The 18675-nt window shown below is 50.1% G+C and overlaps 1 protein-coding gene across 6 annotated transcripts in view; it reads right to left on the bottom strand.

The window, feature by feature from the left end:
• PPP1R12B (protein phosphatase 1 regulatory subunit 12B) overlaps window positions 1-18675 on the bottom strand; it is a 129751-nt gene that overhangs the window by 82340 nt on the left and 28736 nt on the right. For all 6 annotated transcript variants that reach the window (XM_071578437.1, XM_071578438.1, XM_071578439.1 and 3 more), the window contains exons 2-7: window positions 12366-12496; window positions 10972-11090; window positions 6529-6688; window positions 3421-3565; window positions 2766-2840; window positions 45-124 (exon numbers count right to left, since the gene is read on the bottom strand). In XM_071578437.1, the coding sequence (XP_071434538.1) occupies window positions 45-124; window positions 2766-2840; window positions 3421-3565; window positions 6529-6688; window positions 10972-11090; window positions 12366-12496 (710 nt within the window). The remainder of the gene's footprint in view (window positions 1-44; window positions 125-2765; window positions 2841-3420; window positions 3566-6528; window positions 6689-10971; window positions 11091-12365; window positions 12497-18675) is intronic.

The following is an 18675-nucleotide window of genomic DNA, read 5'->3' as shown; positions in this document are numbered from 1 at the left end:
CTCCCATCCCTCTCTGGGCAGCTCCTTCTCAAAGAGGGACTTACTTGGTGAAGAGTCTGCTCTGAGGCTTCCCATTCATGTCAGCATCAATCAGCTTATTCCTTGTCTCCTTCTCACTTCGCAGCTGTCAAAAAGACCCAGAAGGTTGGAGGAGGAATGAGAAGAGACATGTCAACCAACCACCTCAGCACAATGCAGGAATCACCACAGCAGAAGGTCAGCACAGCCTCATTAGGCAAAAAAATAATGTGGATTTGTTTAAGAAGCCAATTCAACAGCAGCAAAGGCCCTGTGAGCCTCAGACCTGAGCTCTGCCAGGGCACAGCCACAGCAGGTCCTTACACTGCAACATAAACCCTTCAGAGACACTGCAACAATCCCTGCCCAGAGCCAGAGACAAACACTGACTGTGCCCAGAGAGCTGAGGGCTCCCCATCCCTGGGAGTGTTCCAGGCCAGGCTGGAGGGGGCTTGGAGCAACCTGGGACAGTGGGAGGTGTCCCTGCTCATGGCAGGAGGTGGACCTGGAGGAACTTTAAGGTCCCTTCCAACCCAAACCATTCTGTGATTGTGCTGGAGGTCTGTCCACATGTGTGTGCCCATGAAACCAGGCTGGATTCAGTTCAGAATTCCCTGCCTTTGTAGCTGTTATTCACTTGCTCCCACAGGAAAGGGTTCAGGTCTGCCCTGTACTGACAACCAGGGGATGGGGCACTTCTTACAGCTCTCAAATCCATGAAGTCATTGCACAAGGACACCTGGGGAACATTTTGCCCACAGAGCAGCAACATTAATTTTGCCACCATCCATGGACAAAACAGTTCCAAAAAAATCCTTTTAGTACCTTCCAGAAGCACAGACACAGCTGAGGCAGAAGAAGAGATGGCAATTAGGGGCTCAGTTTAAGGCTGGCTCTGTTGTGTTGTGGCCCATCAGGTTATTCTTTCTTTTTTGGCAGGAGATGACACTAGACACAGGAATCAAAAGCTCTGCAAGTTCTGAATCCCAGAATCCCAGAATGGTTTGGGTTGGAAGGGACCTTAAAGATCACTCAATTCCACCCCCTGCCATGGGCAGGGACACCTCCCACCAGCCCAGGTTGCTCCAAGCCTTGTCCAACCTGGCCTTGGACACTCCCAGTGATGGGGCAGCCACAGCTTCTCTGGGCAACCTGAGAAGTGGGAAAAGCTACAGAGATTTCCAGCAAAGAGCCAAAATTTGGGATACAGCACATTGTTAAACACACCAAACTCCTGGAGCAGAGCAAAGAGAAGTGCAGCAAACAGCCTGCTCCATTCACAGGGACTGGGGAAAATCCCAAACCCAAACAGAATTCTTGTTTCCCTCTGCTCATAACAGGAGCAAATCTTTAAGCAAGGGTGGCACAGTGTTCTGCTTCAAGCTTTAGAGAAAAAAAAATCTGATTTGAGAGCCATTTTCAAAGTGAAATAATGACTTTGAGGAATGTCATGGAACTGCCTCTTTCATCCTTAACAAATGTAAGTTTTCTATTTTTAAGTGATAAAAATGGCACATGATAAACACACATGATAAAATGGCATTTCCATTAAAAAATCATATCCACTAAAAAAAAAAAGTGTGATACAATCTGGATTCTTCTGCCCAGTTTTACACTGACTGAATAAATGGAAAAGGCCTTTATATAGTGCTGCTATATAGAGAACAGGGGCAAAGCAGCCCTGAAAATGCCTGAGCACCCACCCAAAAATTCTCCCTGTTGTTTTTCTTTTTCTTTTCTTTTAAGGAGTGCAATTATCTGCAGAATCCTGGGGTAGCAAGAGAGGAGGAAATCCAAAACACAACCCTGATAGTATTTATCAACACCTCATTTAGGGAGAAGCTGATTAATTTTAAAGAAGTTGCTGTGAATGTTCAGGCTGCTATTTGAGGGTGGCAGCAGCTGTGTTGTGATCAGAGCTGGAGTTCTAACCACCCACACTGTCAGTTCCTCAAAATTCTTTCCTGGGGTTTATCACCACTGTTCTCATTCTGTCTGTTTCTGAATCCAACCTTTTAAATAATACTTACAGAATTTAATTTTTTTATAGAAAGTTGACTTGTTTTTTGGAAGCACCCAAATGAGGTAATTGAGGAGATCAGACAAAACAGGAAAAAAATCCAACCCAAACCAACTTTCTGGCTCAACAACTGGCCTTAGTTTGGTCAAGATATGCTTTTGCTTTCCTTTTTTTGTGCCAACTTTTGGCTTATAACACCCTCCAACATCTCCACTGCACTATGAGATGGCAATTTAACATGGTTTTGAAATCTTCCATTTTTTCAAAATTCCCTGAAGTTTATAATTTCTTCTGCCTCAATCCAAAGCCTCCCTGTTGTAAGAAAGGCAGACATGGAAACAGAACTCTTTCTCAGTGGTGATTTCCTTGGATGCAAACACAAAGTGGTCTTTGGAAATCCCCCCACTAGAAATGATGTTGGATGCTAGAGAGGGTTTGATGCCATCAAACTGCAGGATAACAACAATCCCAAAGGTGAACTGTACATTCCTCAGCAGTTCAAATATTTCTGCATGCCAGCACCCTACTGACCTTCTTGCTGCAGTCATCCACTTATCTGGATTTCCAGCTAGTAAAAAGATTGCTGTGATTAAAGATTGCAAATGACTCATGAAAAAACAAACAGCTGGGCCTCAGCTTCCTGCATCTGTTGGCACCACATGTCTTGGAGAACACCTGTGTGGGGAAAGGTAATTGGAGAGGTGGAAAATGATCTCCAGAAACTCACCACAGTCTGTTTCTTCTGCAGCATTTCTAAATGCTCCACGAGTCCCTCATCAGCCACGTCGAAGGGGGTCTGGCCCTGGTGCAAGGAGAGAGACAGGAGGGGGTGTGATATGGTGTGGTGGGAACAGTCCCAAAGGCACCATCTGCCAGTCCAGCAGAGGCCACCAAACTGACCAGGGGGATGGAGCCCCTCTGCTCTGGAGCCAGGCTGGGAGAGCTGGGAATGCTCAGCCTGGACAAGAGAAGTCTTTGGGGAGACCTCAGACTCCCTTCCAGTGCCTAAAGGGGCTCCAAGGGAGCTGGAGAGGAACTGGGGACAAGGGCCTGGAGTGGCAGGACAAGGGAAAATGGCAGGGTTAGATGGGATATTGGGGAGGAATTCTTGGCTGTGAGGGTGGGCAGGCCCTGGCACAGGTGCCCAGAGAAGCTGTGGCTGCCCCACCCCTGGAAGTGTCCAAGACCAGGTTGGACAGAGCTTGGAGCAACCTGGGCTGGTGGGAGGTGTCCCTGCCCATGGCAGAGGGTGGAACGAGATGGGCTTAAATGTCCTTCCCACCCAAACCATTCCCTGATTCCGTGATTTCATGATCAAGCATCAGGCAATAAAGCTGCTGTTACTGTGGCTACAGAGCACACTCCATCAGTGGTGTCCTCACCAGCTTGTTCCTGATGTCCATGTCACACAGAGCCTCGGCCAGGATGGAACACGCCTCCTTCACCCCCCAGTGCGCCGCAGCGTGGAGGGGAGTCCACCCATCATTGTCCTGCACGTTCAGGTTAAAGCCAGCCTGGATCAGGAGCCTGGGGAAAGAGGCAGGATTGACCTCTGCTCATCCAAGAATGACCTCCTGATGGAGCAGAGTTCCCCTGTGAGGCGCAGAGCAGCCCAGCCCACCCTCAGCCAGGAGCTGCTCAACTTGTTTATTCCCTCAAGAACATCCCACTCAATGTGCTCCAAACTGTGATGGGAAAGGGCAGTAAATGAAAAGTGACTTGGATGTAGAACCTGCTGGACCATGTCACATTGATGTGTCCTTTCAGTATGTCCTGAACTGATAGAACACTTTGATTTCTCATCTGGCAGTGGTGACCCAGCCTGAACTGCTGCTCCAGTGGAGGACAGAGCCTGGACTGGCTCAGGCACTGAGCACACAAACGGCCTCTCTGCAGCTGCAGCCCCACAACAGGGAGCCAAGCACAGCACATGTCCCAAGAGAGAAGTCTGGGAACTGGAGCTTGGGCTTGGTTCTACCACAGCGTGGGATGGTCCATAAGGAGACCAGCAGGACAGCCAGGTCAGCCCCAGTGATGTTACTGTGACTGACAAGGTATGCCAAATAATCCACATTTGGGTCAAAAAAAAACCAAAATTTTTTTTTCATACTTGCACAGTTCAAGCAAATCTTCCCCAAGTGAAACTGCTGGGAACATCCTGGCCTTACACTCACTGCTGTGCCCCTTCCACCCCTCCCTGGAGTTCCACAGCATCTGGAGTTTGAACATTTAACACCAAAACAAACACAGGAGGGTCAGTGTACTCTGAGGCTCCAGAGCCACGTGCACACCTGTGTGGCAGTGACCAGGTGAGAGAGCACAGAGCAGCTCCTGGACCAAGACTATTATCCCAGTCCCTTAAATCTTGAAGATCATCCCATGGGAATTCTGCAAGTCTGGTAAAACTGCTGCTGAAAATCTTCATCGTGGGAAATTCCACCATCCAGAGGCACCTTTGCAGAGCATGAGGGAAATGCACGACCCCAGAATGGCACCAACAGCTTGGAAACTCCTGCAGCTTTACACCGACGTGCCACTGTGCTAAATAAAACACAGTGACAGGAAAGCAGCTGTGGGCTGCTCTGTGAAAGAAATTTTAAATTAGGTGCTGACTTTCTGTTGATTTTCCAGCTGGCAGAAGGGAGGAACAGAGCTGCTAAGAGCCTCAAGGTCACAGACAAATTCCATGTCCCATTTAGAGCTGGCAGGCTCCTGGCTGTCAGCTCAGTCCCTTTGGTTAAAGTCACTGAAGATTTGTATTTGAACTTACAGCATGGCCATGACACACCCAAGGGTAAAACAACATCAGCCTGCCCTGAGAGCTGGTTATCATTACCACAATTAATGCCAAGGAGTTGCTGTCCAGAACAAAGTCACCCTGCACACAGTGAAGTTCATCAAGGAGCACTGGATACACAACCCTCCACTGAGAGTCCACAGGACCAACACTGCATTTCTGCTCACATGAGCTGTGTCAGATTCCTGTTCTTGGGCATGGTACAGGCACAGACAGCTCATAACTCAATTATCAGCTCTAATGACTGAATACAAATCAAAAACGTGGAGAACAATAAAACTGCTTGAGCTTGATATGAAACAGCTCTTGTGCATCAAGTCATGTCACTCAAAATTATGAAATTTAGATCAGGATAGATGAACACTTCCAGAACAGATTTTAATGTGGACAACAGAGTAACCTTGGAAAGGCTATTGACAAGAGCATTTAGTGACAAAACAAGGGGGAATGGCCTCCCACTGCCAGATAGGTATCAGGAAAAAATCCTTCCCTATGAGGGTGGGCAGACCCTGGCACAGGGTGCCCAGAGAAGCTGTGGCTGCCCCATCCCTGGAAGGGTCAGGTTGGACAGGGCTTGGAGCAACCTGGGCTGGTGGAAGGTGTCTCTGCCCATGGCAGGGGGTGGAAGGAGACCAGCTTTAAGGTCCCTTCCAACCCAACCATTCTGGGATTCTCTGACTCTGTGGTTATGGGCAGCTCCACCCCCACACAAAGAGCAGAGCAGAATCCTCTATTTTGGAAACTTTAACTTGACCTTACCTGTAAAAATACTAATGCTTTAGTGCCAGGAAACCCTACACTGGGCAAGCTGAGGTTCATAATAGTCCTGTTAGTGCCAAGGCAGCAGAACTGTCAGGTGCTGGAATCCCTGTCACTGCAGGAGCAGCAGCATGAAGGGGCAGAGCACAGGGAGACAGGGGTGGACTCTGGGTTTTCCCACTACATGGGCCATGTAAACATTTGGGGAGTTTGTGACTGTCATGCAGTGCATGTTGTCACCTTGCAGGCCAAAATTACACTTTTATCCCCCAATACCATTTAACTTGCCAGTCCTAAAACTATTATTCTAAAAGTGAAAATGAGACCTCCTAATTTATGCCTCACTCTTTGAAAAGCTTTCTTCACTTCAAAGGCCTGGAGGTATGAAAGGGAATCCTCCAGTGCCTGTGTGTTTCTGGGTGAACCACTGTGGTTGGGCACATAAAACCATAGAGCCTTTTGAGAAACAGCAGCAGAAAATCTCAGTATGGAACAAATTTCTCTCAGCTGTAATGCCAGATGTGTTCCATCTCTCAGCTCTAAAGCCAGATGTGTTCCTCCTCTCACCTGTAATGCCAGATGTGTTCCATTTCTCAGATCTAAAGGCAGATGTGTTCCTCCTCTCAACTGTAATGTCAGATGTGTTCCATCTCTCAACTGTAAAGCCACATGTGTTCCATCTCTCAGCTCTAAAGCCAGATGTGTTCCATCTCTCAGCTCTAAAGCCAGATGTGTTCCTCCTCTCACCTGTAATGCCAGATGTGTTCCATCTCTCAGCTCTAAAGCCAGATGTGTTCCTCCTCTCAGCTCTAAAGCCAGGTGTGTTCCATCTCTCAGCTCTAAAGCCAGATGTGTTCCTCCTCTCAACTATAAAGCCAGATGTGTTCTGTACCAGCTCTAATTCAGTGCATCAGCCCTGGGGAGGAGCTCCTACCTCATGACTTCAGAATAGCCCTTGGCTGCAGCAACATGAAGAGCTGTGGCTCCTGTCCGAGGCTGCTTCACATCCTCAATTCTCCCACTGTTCAGCCACTGCCTGGCATCCTGGAGCATCTGCTGCTCCTCTTCTTTCCTTGACAGGTCTAGGTCTACACCTAAGAGGGTGAAGACAAAAGAAGAGATGAACAAGTGAAAGCTCTTAAGTACTTGTTAAACATACCCTGTGCTTCATTTGCTGTACAGTGTTAGTAAACTATTTGTAATCTTCCATCAAACAATCAGCAAAAGCATCTTCTATGAGCTGAGAGAGCTCCTGTGTCACTGACAGGAATTTCAAAAACTGTCTGACTTAAAAAAGCTGAAGGTTTGGCCAGTGGTTGCAACCCTTCTCAGTGAACTACAAGCTCAGCACTGCACTAAGGGTGGAAGGACTGAATTCTACATATGCCAGCCTGAAACAACATTCCACATATGCCTACGTGTCCCAGACTGAAAAATAAAAGTCATGAACACCTTAACCAACTGAACTGAACTGCAGTGAGAGTGTAATCTACAGTGAAGGTCTGAAGTCCTGATCCTCAGCTGTGTCCTGTAAGAGCTCTGTGCTCACTCAAAATTCAGGACAATCTGCAAGTGACACACAGAGGGATCTGCACTGCTCCAGAGCCATTCCTGCCAGGCATGTCTGGAGTTATTCCACTGGGCAAGCCCCCAGATCCTGACAAAACACAATTCAAAATCATTTGGGGATGAGAAGGCCAAAAAACATCTACTCTGGTGGCTTAAGTGACTGCTGCAGTTGAAGTCAGATCAGGCAAGTTCATCAATACACACGTCTGGTGTAGCAGACACATGAACTGTGGGGCTCTGTGACAATAAGAGGGACGAATCCCCCACCTTAGGAAACAACCGCCACAGTGTGGAGAGGCAGGTGGGTGAGGGGAGGGGCAGGTGGGTGAGGGGAGGGGCAGGTGGGTGAGGGGAAGGGCAGGTGGGTGAGGGGAGGGGCAGGTGGGTGAGGGGGGGGGCAGGTGGGTGAGGGGAGGGGCAGGTGGGTGAGGGGAGGGGCAGGTGGGTGAGGGGAAGGGCAGGTGGGTGAGGGGAGGGGCAGGTGGGTGAGGGGGGGGGCAGGTGGGTGAGGGGAGGGGCAGGTGGGTGAGGGGAGGGGCAGGTGGGTGAGGGGAAGGGCAGGTGGGTGAGGGGAGGGGCAGGTGGGTGAGGGGGGGGGCAGGTGGGTGAGGGGAGGGGCAGGTGGGTGAGGGGAGGGGCAGGTGGGTGAGGGGAAGGGCAGGTGGGTGAGGGGAGGGGCAGGTGGGTGGGGGGGGGGCAGGTGGGTGAGGGGAGGGGCAGGTGGGTGAGGGGAGGGGCAGGTGGGTGAGGGGGGGGGCAGGTGGGTGAGGGGGGGGGGCAGGTGGGTGAGGGGAGGGGCAGGTGGGTGGGGGGGGGCAGGTGGGTGAGGGGAGGGGCAGGTGGGTGAGGGGGGGGCAGGTGGGTGAGGGGGGGGCAGGTGGGTGAGTGGAAGGGCAGGTGGGTCAGTGGAGAAGCAGGTGGGTGAGTGGAGGGGCAGGTGGGTCAGTGGAGAGGCAGGTGAGTAATGGGAGACGCAGGTGGGTCAGTGGAGAAGCAGGTGGGTGAGTGGAGGGGCAGGTGGGTGAGTGGAGGGGCAGGTGGGTGAGTGGAGGGGCAGGTGGGTGAGGGGACAAGCAGGTGGGTCTGGCTGATGGACTTGCATCAACTGTCACTAAAGCAACAAGAGGCAAAATTAACTTAGACTTGTATTCCTAAGTGGAGTTTTCACAATAATGAGGTCATGGCAGGTCAAGATATCAATCCCAAATAAGCACAGCTCTGCACAAGATTAATCAGATCAGCACTCGGTGACTCAGGACAAAATACAAAGGAGATGATGACAAATCTCAAGAAGGGTGTTGAAGAGCAAGTGTCCCTATGGATTAATTCTTTCAGTATAAGAATGACACAATTCCCAATTAAATTATGGGGTATTAGGCTTAACACAGAACCAAAGAAAACACTTATCTCAGAGTCTGATCTGTGATACCCACTGCAGGATGTTGCAAAGATCAGAAATACAAGTGGCTCCAGAAGCACTAGACAAGTCTGTAGTTATTCCTCATAATGCTGGACATGTTGGAGCTCCCAAGGAGGGCTGCACAAGCTCATGGAACAGAAAGCCACGGGGGATTCATGAGGATACAGAGAGCCCATCTGGCTCAGGAATTCCTGGAGACACAGTGGGAAAATGTCTGGGAGGGGAACTGCACAGGCTTGTGCTGTTGTTCCAGTCTGCAGCAGGCATTGCTGGGGACAGGCCACCGAGCTGCACAAAGCTTATTTAAAGTTCAACCCCATTTCCTCCAGCAGTTAGGGGCCTTTAAACTGTGTTGATGGAAAGCTTCTCAGTGGAGACAGATGGTTGTTTCAGGGCATCTTAGCAGGATGTCACTCATGTGGTGAGGCAATGCAAGCAGAATCCCAAAAAGTGTCAGGCAAAATACCTGCAGCTGAGGCAGAATTGTGGCCTCGATGTCCTGTAAGGCTTCAACAACATTAGCACCAGGTTTGAGACCATCTGAGGATCCTGAAGGTGCACAAGTCCATGGGACCTGATGAGACACATCTAAGGATCCCAAGGGAGCTGGTGAAGAAGTGCCTACGCCACTCTCCATCATATTTGAGAAGTTGTGGCAGTCTCGTGAAGTTCCACTGACTGGAAAAGGGGAAAAAGGGAAAAGAAGACCTGGGACACTACAGGCCAGTCAGTCTCTCCTCAGTGCCCAGCAAGATCATGAAGCAGATCCCCCTAGAAACTATGGCAAGGCACATGGAAGACAAGGAGGGGATTGGGGACAGCCAGCCTGGTTTCCCTAAGGACAAACCTGACATGGCCTTGTGTGACAGGTGACAGCACTGGGTGATGAGGGAAGAGCGACTGCCACCACCCCCCTGGACCAGGGCACAGCATGTGGCACTGCCCCACATGGCAGCCTTGGCTCTAAAGTGGAAAGACACAGACTTGATGGATGGACAGCTCAGTGGATGAGGAACTGGCTGGATGGTGGCACTCCAAGAGTTGAGGTCCATGGCTCGGTGTCCAAGTGGAGCCCAGTGACAAGTGGCATCCCCAGGGGCAGTGCTGGCACTGGTGCTGTTTAACCTTTGCCAGTGACATGGTCAGTGAGATGGATGCACCCTCAGCAAGGTGCTGATGACACCAAGCTGTGTGGTGGGGTCACACACCAGAGGGAAGGGGTGGGACATCCAGAGGGACCTGGACAGGCAGGAGAGGTGGGACCATGCAAACCTCATGAAGTTCAACAAGATCAAGTGTAAGATCCTGCTCCCAGATTTGGAACAACTCCAGGCACAAATCCAGGCTGGGGGATGAATGGATTGAGAGCAGCCCTGGAGAGAAGGACCTGGAGGTGTTGGTGGGTAAGAAGCTCAACATGCCTTGGCTGTGTGTGCTGGCACTGAGACCCCCTGTGCCCTGGGCTGGTCCCACAGTGGAGGCAGAAGGGCAGGAGGAGATTCTGCCTCTCTGCTCCACTCAGGTGAGACCCCACCTGTATAGCTGCCTCCAGCCCTGGGGCACCAACAGAACAAGGACAAGGACCTGGTGGAGTGAGTCCAAATGAGGCCACTGAGATGCTTCAAGCCCATCTGCTCTAAAGTCAGGCTGGTAGAGCTGGGGGTGTCCACCTGGAGAAGAGAAGGCTCTGGGGAGACCTGAGAGCCCTTTCCAGGGCCTAAAGGGGCTCCAAGAGAGATGGAGAGGGGCTTTGGAAAAGAGTCTGGAGTGACAAGATATTGGGGGAATGGCTTCCCACTGTCAGAGGGCAGGGTCAGATGGGATATTGGGAAGAAATTCCTCCCTATGAGGGAGGGCAGGCCCTGGCACAGGGTGCCCAAAGCAGCTGTGGCTGCCCCATCCCTGGGAGTGTCCAAGCAGCCACTCAGCCAGGCACACCTGAGGGGAAAGGGGACACAGCACAGGGGCTGCAGAAGAACTCTAGGGAAGGATCAGGATAAAACAGGTCACTCCAGACCAGGAATACTCATCTCCTGTTCCCTGCTCTTGGCAGTGCTGTAAATCTCACCTCTGTTTTATCCAGTCTTAGCAAAACAAGATCTTTTATTGATAGCAGAGGTCAGAATTAAATCTCACTTGAAAAGCAAACCAATCTAATGAATCAGATTTCAGTACTGTGGTGTCTTGCCTTGAGGAATCCCAAGGACAGAGACCACACACCACAAACCTCCTATATCTGCTCCACTGTGCTGAAAGCAAAACAAAACTTGTCTGTGGCCTCCTGAGCCACATCTCAGATCTTTTCACTACAGACAACAAGCCAGCAGAGTTCTCTTATGGGCATTTTAGGCTCTGCCTCTCCCATATTCAATCCCAGAGCTGATTTACCTTGTTTCTTGACTTGTTCCAGAAGCAGGTCCTTCATGGCTGCTTCCTCAGCGATGTCAGACGGGACCTCCCCCTCGCTGTTCACGGCAGCCACGTTGGCTCCATGGCTGATCAGGTACCTGCAGGAATGAGACCCAGAGCAGCACATCAGACCTGGTGTGAAGCCTTCAGAGCAACTCCCACAGCTCCTGTACTAATCTGCTTGATTATGTTTTAAAAAAAAAGCTAAGCCAAGTCATCGTGAATTTTTAAATTTGTCTTCTATTCCAAAAGTTCATTCAAGAAAAACTGATGTCTTCTTTGGCTTGTATGTATTTTAACTTGTACAGTTCTGGAAAGTAAAAGAAGTATTTGTTTAAGAACACAAATCTAGGAGGATGAGGTTGCTTGGTTTTAAAATTAATGTATTTTCAGTGCTTTAAGGAAACAGTTATTGGAATCAGATTTTGGAAACCTTCTGGTAGCTATGATGGACTAAGTATATAAGCATGATAGGCCTGGCAAAGAATAATGGGTTGGTGTTCAGCCTGGAGAAAAGGAGGCTCAGGGAGGACCTTCTTACTCTCTCCAACTCCCTGACAGGAGGGTGGAGCCAGGTAGGGTTGGGCTCTTCTTCCAGGGAACAAGGGACAGGATTAGAGGAAATACCCTCAAGTTGTGCCGGGGAGGTTTAGGTTGGATATCAGGAGGAATTTCTTCATAGAAAGGGTTGTCAGCCATTGGAATGGGCTGTCCAGGGAGGTGGTGGAGTCCTTGTGTCTGGTGGTGTTCCAAAAGCATCTGGATGTGGCACTTGAGGTTTAGTGGGGAGTGTGGTGGTGTTGGGCTGATGATGGAGCTCAGTCTCCATAACCACAGCACTGCCCACACTGGGCTGTCCATGGTAAGGAAACACAGTCACAGAATCCCAGGATGGTTTGGGTTGGGAGGGACCTTAAAGCTCCAGTTCCACCCCCTGCCATGGCAGGGACACCTCTCATAGCCCAGGCTGCTCCAAGCCCTGTCTAACCTGGCCTTGGACATTCCCAGGGATGGGGCAGCCACAGCTGCTCTGGGCACCTGTGCCAGGGCCTGCCCACCCTCACAGGGAGGAATTCCCTCCCTACACATCCCTGTATCCGTGTGCCTGCCTGTCCCCTGTCCTGCTGCCCTTTGCCTTGGCATTTTGGCTAAACTATCCAACAAATCACAGGTCACTATGACGGCAGCAGCAAGAGCAACCAGCCACAGGCTCCACCTCAGTCCTCCAAAGTTCAGAATTAGTACCAAGAGAAAAGCCTCTGTTTTCAGCATTGCTTCCCAAATCTCAGAGCACCCATTACCTGTGTACCTGCTCCGAAGGGAAGGGCATGGGAAGTGTTAGGAACACCCAGAACAGCCTGAAACTCACTCACTCTGCTATGTTCAGATAGCCACAGGATGCCACTGCGTGGAGAGGGGTCCAGCCCTCGTTGTCTTGCTGGTTCACATTGGCTCCATTCTCCACCAGGAACTTCACCATGTCCAGGTTCTCATCGATACAAGCCTGAGGGAGGAGGGAGAGGAGCAGGAGGGAGAGGAGCAGGAGGGAGAGAAGCAGGAGGGAGAGGAACAGGAGGGAGAGGAACAGGAAGGAGAGGAACAGGAGGGAGGAGAGCAGGAGGGAGGGGAACAGGAGGGAGAGGAGCAGGAGGGAGAGGAACAGGAGGGAGAGGAACAGGAGGGAGAGGAGCAGGAGGGAGAGGAGCAGGAGGGAGAGGAACAGGAGGGAGAGGAGCAGGAGGGAGAGGAGCAGGAGGAAGAGGAGCAGGAGGGAGGGGAACAGGAGGGAGAGGAGCAGGAGGGAGAGGAGCAGGAGGGAGAGGAGCAGGAGGGAGAGGAACAGGAGGGAGAGGAGCAGGAGGGAGAGGAACAGGAGGGAGAGGAACAGGAGGGAGGGGAGCAGGAGGGAGGGGAGCAGGAGGGAGGGGAACAGGAGGGAGGGGAACAGGAGGGAGGGGAACAGGAGGGAGAGGAGCAGGAGGGAGAGGAGCAGGAGGGAGAGGAACAGGAGGGAGAGGAACAGGAGGGAGAGGAACAGGAGGGAGGGAAGGATTGAAGGGAAAGGGAAGGGAGACAAAACAGGGGTGTTGGTGTGAAATCAGGCGTATAACTCTCATTTCCAATTTACTGGCAGCAGGTAATTCCTGGGCTGAACCTCCCATGCTGTGGGTGAGCAGATCTTAAAGCTCAGGGAAACATCAATTTGTGAATTAAATAAATTATTTCCAGAATTTTCAAAAATTAATTGTAACTCAGATCCCCCAGGTGGACAACCCCTGAATTAGCTCAAGCTTTACCTCTCACCATGGACTGTTTCCTTCCTCTCTCCCACACTGTTATCTCCCCACAGCAGGGACACTGAAATGATGACCTGTATTAGTTTTAGGTATGGCATCAAATCCCACTAAGCAAGGCAAGCTGTGTAATTATCTAGATTATGCTGCTCCTCAAAATGTCAATGAAAAGAAGTCAACAAAATGAGGCCTCAGTAGTGGCAGGGATGAGCAGGGAAAGCAGGAGCTGAGGAGCCCTGACCAAAGCAGCCCATCTATGTACAGGTCACCCTTTAGAGGTGTAACCAGTGCAAAAGCAGAGCCTTAGAGAACTCAGTAACTTCTTTATTCAGCAATATCTCTCAGTTTTCCAAACTGCACAAACCAACCTGTTAATGTCTTATGTCTGTACCAACACACTGAAATGCTGCAGGAAGATAAAAGATGTGATGCCTGCAGAGGTGGACATGGACACACACACAGGAACATAATAATGCCACTAATCCCTCTTCAGTTCAAGGAGCAATTCTATGGGAATTAAGTCTGAGCCTGCAAAACTCAGAGCTCAACTCTATTTTACTGCCACCCCTATTTATTGTGATACACTCTGAGTTTCCCCTCAACACACCTCATATAAATTACACTCACCATCTTCCTGATGAGTTATTTACACGTTGACCTGGGAACACAACCAGTACCACTCACTTCTCAAATAAAGGTGACTTCATCTAAAAGGATATTGCTCTGGGAATAGCCAAGAAAAGTTCACCCACGCAGTGGTTTCTTTTGGGCACCATCCCTTCTGGCTGCCCACAGATCCAGAGCCTGGCAGAGGAATTTTATCAGTGTGGCTCTGCCAAGGCAGGGAGGAGGACAGATCCTGCCTGTGCACTCTCATTGCTCTGCTGGGTTTAAGTGTTACCTGCAGCTTAATGTGAATCTAAATTTAGACTGGAGAATGTGTCTATAGCATGAGCTTTGTATGCATTTGACAGAGAATTACATTTACACTGTTTATCAAATACACCCACTGCATCCAGAGCAGCCAGGCAGAGGGACCTTGGAGTACTAACTGACAGGAAGCTCAACATGAGCCAACAGTGTGCCCAGGTGGCCAAGAAGGCCAAGGGGATCCTGGCCTGGATCCAAACTAGCGTGGCCAGCAGGCCCAGGGCAGTGACCCTTCCCCTGGACTCTGCCTTGGGGAGGCCACACCTTGAGTGTTGTGTTCAGTTCTGGGCCCCTCAGTTGAGGAAAGAGATTGAGGGGCTGGAGCGGGGCCAGAGAAGAGCAACGAGGCTGGAGAAGGGACTGGATGTGGCACTGAGTGTCCTCTGAAACACCTCCAGGGACAGAGAATCCACCATGTCTTGATCCAACCCCACTGTGATCACCAGCCCAGGGCACTCAGTGCCAGAGTGATCCCAGTGGGGTTGGATCAAGGGTTGGACTCGATGATCTCAGAGGTCTCTTCCAACCCAACTGAGAAGAGAAGAGCAACGAGGCTGGAGAAGGGACTGGAGCACAAGTGCTGTGGGGAGAGGCTGAGGGAGCTGGGGGTGTTCAGCCTGGAGAAGAGGAGGCTCAGAGGTGACCTCAGCACTGTCTGGAACTGCCTGAAGGGAAGTTCTGGCCAGGTGGGGGTTGGTCTCTTCTCCCAGGCACTCAGCAATAGGACAAGGGGGCATGATGGGCTCAAGCTCTGCCAGGGGAAATTGAAGTTGGAGATCAGAAAAAACTTCTTTGCAGAGAGAGTGCTCAGGGATTGGAATGGGCTGCCCAGAGAGGGGGTGGATTCCCCATCCCTGGAGGTTTTTCAGCTGAGCTTGGCCGTGGCACTGAGTGCCATGATCTGGTAAAGGGAGTGGAGTTGGCCCAAGGGTTGGACTTGATGATCTGTGAGGTCTTTTCCAACCCAATCCATTCTATGATTCTATCTGCACAGCCTGGCAATCAGCCATGGGAAAAGCCTGGTTCTTGCTCAAACACTGGATAAATTGGCCTGTAAAATGAAAGATCTATTTAAATACATCAGTGAGCCCCCTCACTCTTTCCAATTTGTGCCTGTTCCTGCCTCACTGTTTTACTGGTCCCATCCTGGGTGGTTCTGATGGAATGCACGTCAGAACCAGCAGGGAAAAAGGGATCAACCCCACCTGTTCCCACACTGGCTGTGCAGTAACTCGACTCTCCTGGCTCCTGCAGGGACAGCAGGAGCACACAGTGCCAGGGCTGTGGGTGCTGACAGCAGCAAAGGGGCCATGGCCATGCCATTTACCAGCAGCAGAAAGCCCAGAGCAAAGGTGGAGTGAGGCCTTAATGGGGCAGCAACATATTCTTTAATGCCTAAGAGAAAAAACCCTCACTCACCCTCATGCAGTTCTGCTGCTCAGGGTATGTGAGCAAGAAAAAGCTGCTGCTCAAGGGATGTGATCCAGCCAGGGGAAACTGCTTGGCAAATACTGATTTCAGGGTGAGGTTGTGACACATGGAAATAAAACTGAGCTCAGGGCAGGGTAACATGAACAGGTTTCTCAGTGACAGGTACAACTGCCTCAAATACCAACACACAGGAATTTTTTTTGCATTGTTGCATCATTACATAATAATTACACTGACTGAGAGTTGAAAAAGTGAGGTGGAAAAGGAATTTCCAACCAAGGCATTTGATAAATAACTGAGTAACTCCTGCTCAGCTCTGAAAATCTCATCATGGTCTTATGTAAGAAACTATCAGGCAAAGGATTATTTACATCACTTTTTAGTCAGACACCCTAAAAGAACACACTGCTTGTATTTTATTATGCTATGACATATTTAACACATCTCAGAGCACGAGTTATGAGGCCAACAACTTGGATAATAAATAGAACTGGTAATTTCTAAAGATCTTCTGGACTTTAAGAACTTCAGAAAGCCTTTATAGAAGTTATGACAGATTAAATAGAAGCTTTTAGGGGTTTCAGTGTATTTCTGTGTGTCTTTTTAAGGCATCAACTGATTAACACTGACATGTTATCATGGAATTCATACTTGCACACACATTAATGGTTTTAATAATTTCATATATGACATCATTTTACAAACTAAAGAACAGAAATTCTCTCTCTTTAGAAGTACTCAGGGCACACATTTGCCCACCTAAGATTGTTTTCAGAGCCCTGACTGCTGATCCCTCTCCAGAAAATCTCTGCTGTGGGTTTTCTTGTGCACATCTGCCAAAATTAAACCCTGTGAATGAACCAGCCCATAAGAAAATCACCTTCAGGGGGATTCAGGGGGCAAAGTTCCCCTTCAGGCTGAGCCAACTGGGTTACCTGAGGCTACTGGAGGAAGGAGAAGAGGACAAAGAGGAAGTAAAGGCCTCCTTTAAGTACTATTAATCCTCCAACCTTAAATTTAGGAGGGTGAATAAGTTTAGTAACCTGAGAGGATCTATTGCTGTGCAGAGTTCTCCTCTCTTATTTGATAGGGCATTCCTTGGGAACAGGGTAAGAGCCAGGCCCTCAGAGAGCAGTCACAGAGCAGACACCTGCCCTCCAGCCCCAACGGGAGGGCACACAGTCAAAAACAGCTCATTCAGAAGTGAAGTTGCCTTTTGGGTGGGCAATTATTTCATGGGAGGAAACACTCCCCCTCCTAAACCATCCCTGAAAGCAGGTGTAAAATAAAACACAGGGATAGGCTTAATTCTTTCAGTTTTGGGCCCTGCTAACCCTCAGCTGCTTGGTTCACACGGAGGAGAGGCTAAAAACAAGGTTAACAACAGAGAACAGCAATTCTGTCTTCAAATTTGTAATTCCTTCTTTATCTTCCCTCTGTACAAGCTCTAACACAACCTTCAGAGCAATGGGACAGGGTGGGAGTACAGGGTGAGTATCTTTCCCTCTCCTTGTGGATCTTCAGCAGGATAATCTCTTGCCATCCCTGTATTTTCCTTGGCAGTTGACAAGCTCCAAGTGCTCCTGGAACGGCACTAACGTATTACAGTTTTAGGAGTCTTTGATGCAAACTGCATCCAGTGCCCGCAATTACCCACTCACTGCTCAAAGAAAGTTGGCTCATGGCATTTGAATCCCAGGCATCACTGGGCAGCTCTCCATCCCCAGCTCCTGGTGTTCCTCCAGCTCCTGGCAGGGGCCCAGCACTTCGCAGTTTTTCCATAGGGAGGAAGTGCTCAGTTTCTAAAATCTGCAGATATGGCAGATTAGCTTCCCCCTCTCAGCTAACAGGTGGAGCCCTTTCCAGCCAGGGCCACTCTCTGCAGGGTTGACTTGTGCCAGGAGCTGTTGCCAAGGCATTCTCCTCCCCAGCACGAAGTTTACATTACAGTAAGGGACGGGGCACCAGGAAACGGGACGCGGCGACTCCGCACGGCTCGGCTGGCAAGGCTGGTCCAGCAACCAGGCAAAAAGCTGATCTTTATCTCCAATGAAACCTCCTTATTACCCTCGTGGTGGTGTGTTTGCTCCTTCCTTGGAGCACCTGGATGATGCACAAGCACCAGTGAAGTCCTGATGAATATCAGCAATGCAGCAGCTCCAGCTGCCTGCCAAGGGTTTGGTTTTCTTATCTCCTGGGCATCCCCCGGGACAGAGATTGGAGGATCAGGGGGAAATGGAGCCAGATTGGATGAGACTGAAGGGTTCAGAGGACTGGGAACTGAGCTCCAAGAAGGTGTGAACAGTATGACACTGCTCACCTTCTAGGGGTGCATCACACTTAGCAAAGCCCCAGCCTAGGACTGGTGCTACATTCCCACTACATACTAAATACACACAGGATAGCAGCGAGGAGAGCAACTAAACCATCTGACAAATTCCTGAGAAATTGCTTGGGATCAGCTGAGAGATAAAAAAGATACACCTTTTCCCCTCCACAAAGGGAAAGGTGGTTACAAACCCAGAAGAAGACAGAAGCCATGGCAATAACTGCACATCCACAGTGCTGTCACAGGCACCCGAAGGCAGCTGTTTACTCCACAACTTACCCAATATTTGGTAATTTAATATAAATACATGAACAACATTCAGTGCAGTTGCTTGCAGGAAGGACAGCTCTTGCCAGGATGTCAGCAGAGCTGCTCAGCAGCACAGGTAAACCCTGCCCTGGGCCTGCCCAAGGTGCTCACCCCTGCTCAAAGGGTGAACCCGACTGAGAGCACACGGCACCACTCCCTGCAGCCCCACCGAGCCAACATTTGGTTTACAAACAGTAGGTCACATCCCCCAGTGTCTCATGCTCATGGCAAAAAGCAGCAGGGTGCAAGAGCTTGGAATCAGTCAGCCAGGAAACCTGTAATAACTGCCATGGGTTAATTTTGGCTGTATTTAATTCCCTGGTGCTCCCTCTGTGGTTGTTGGGATTTCAGAGACAGAATCCATTGCATTTGCTCAAGGCAGAGGGGAGA

This window comes from Pithys albifrons, chromosome 28 (genome assembly GCF_047495875.1).
Source record: "Pithys albifrons albifrons isolate INPA30051 chromosome 28, PitAlb_v1, whole genome shotgun sequence".
Lineage (NCBI taxonomy): Eukaryota > Metazoa > Chordata > Aves > Passeriformes > Thamnophilidae > Pithys > Pithys albifrons.
Note: the sequence above shows the minus strand (reverse complement) of the source record. Positions and strands in the feature narration are given on the sequence as shown.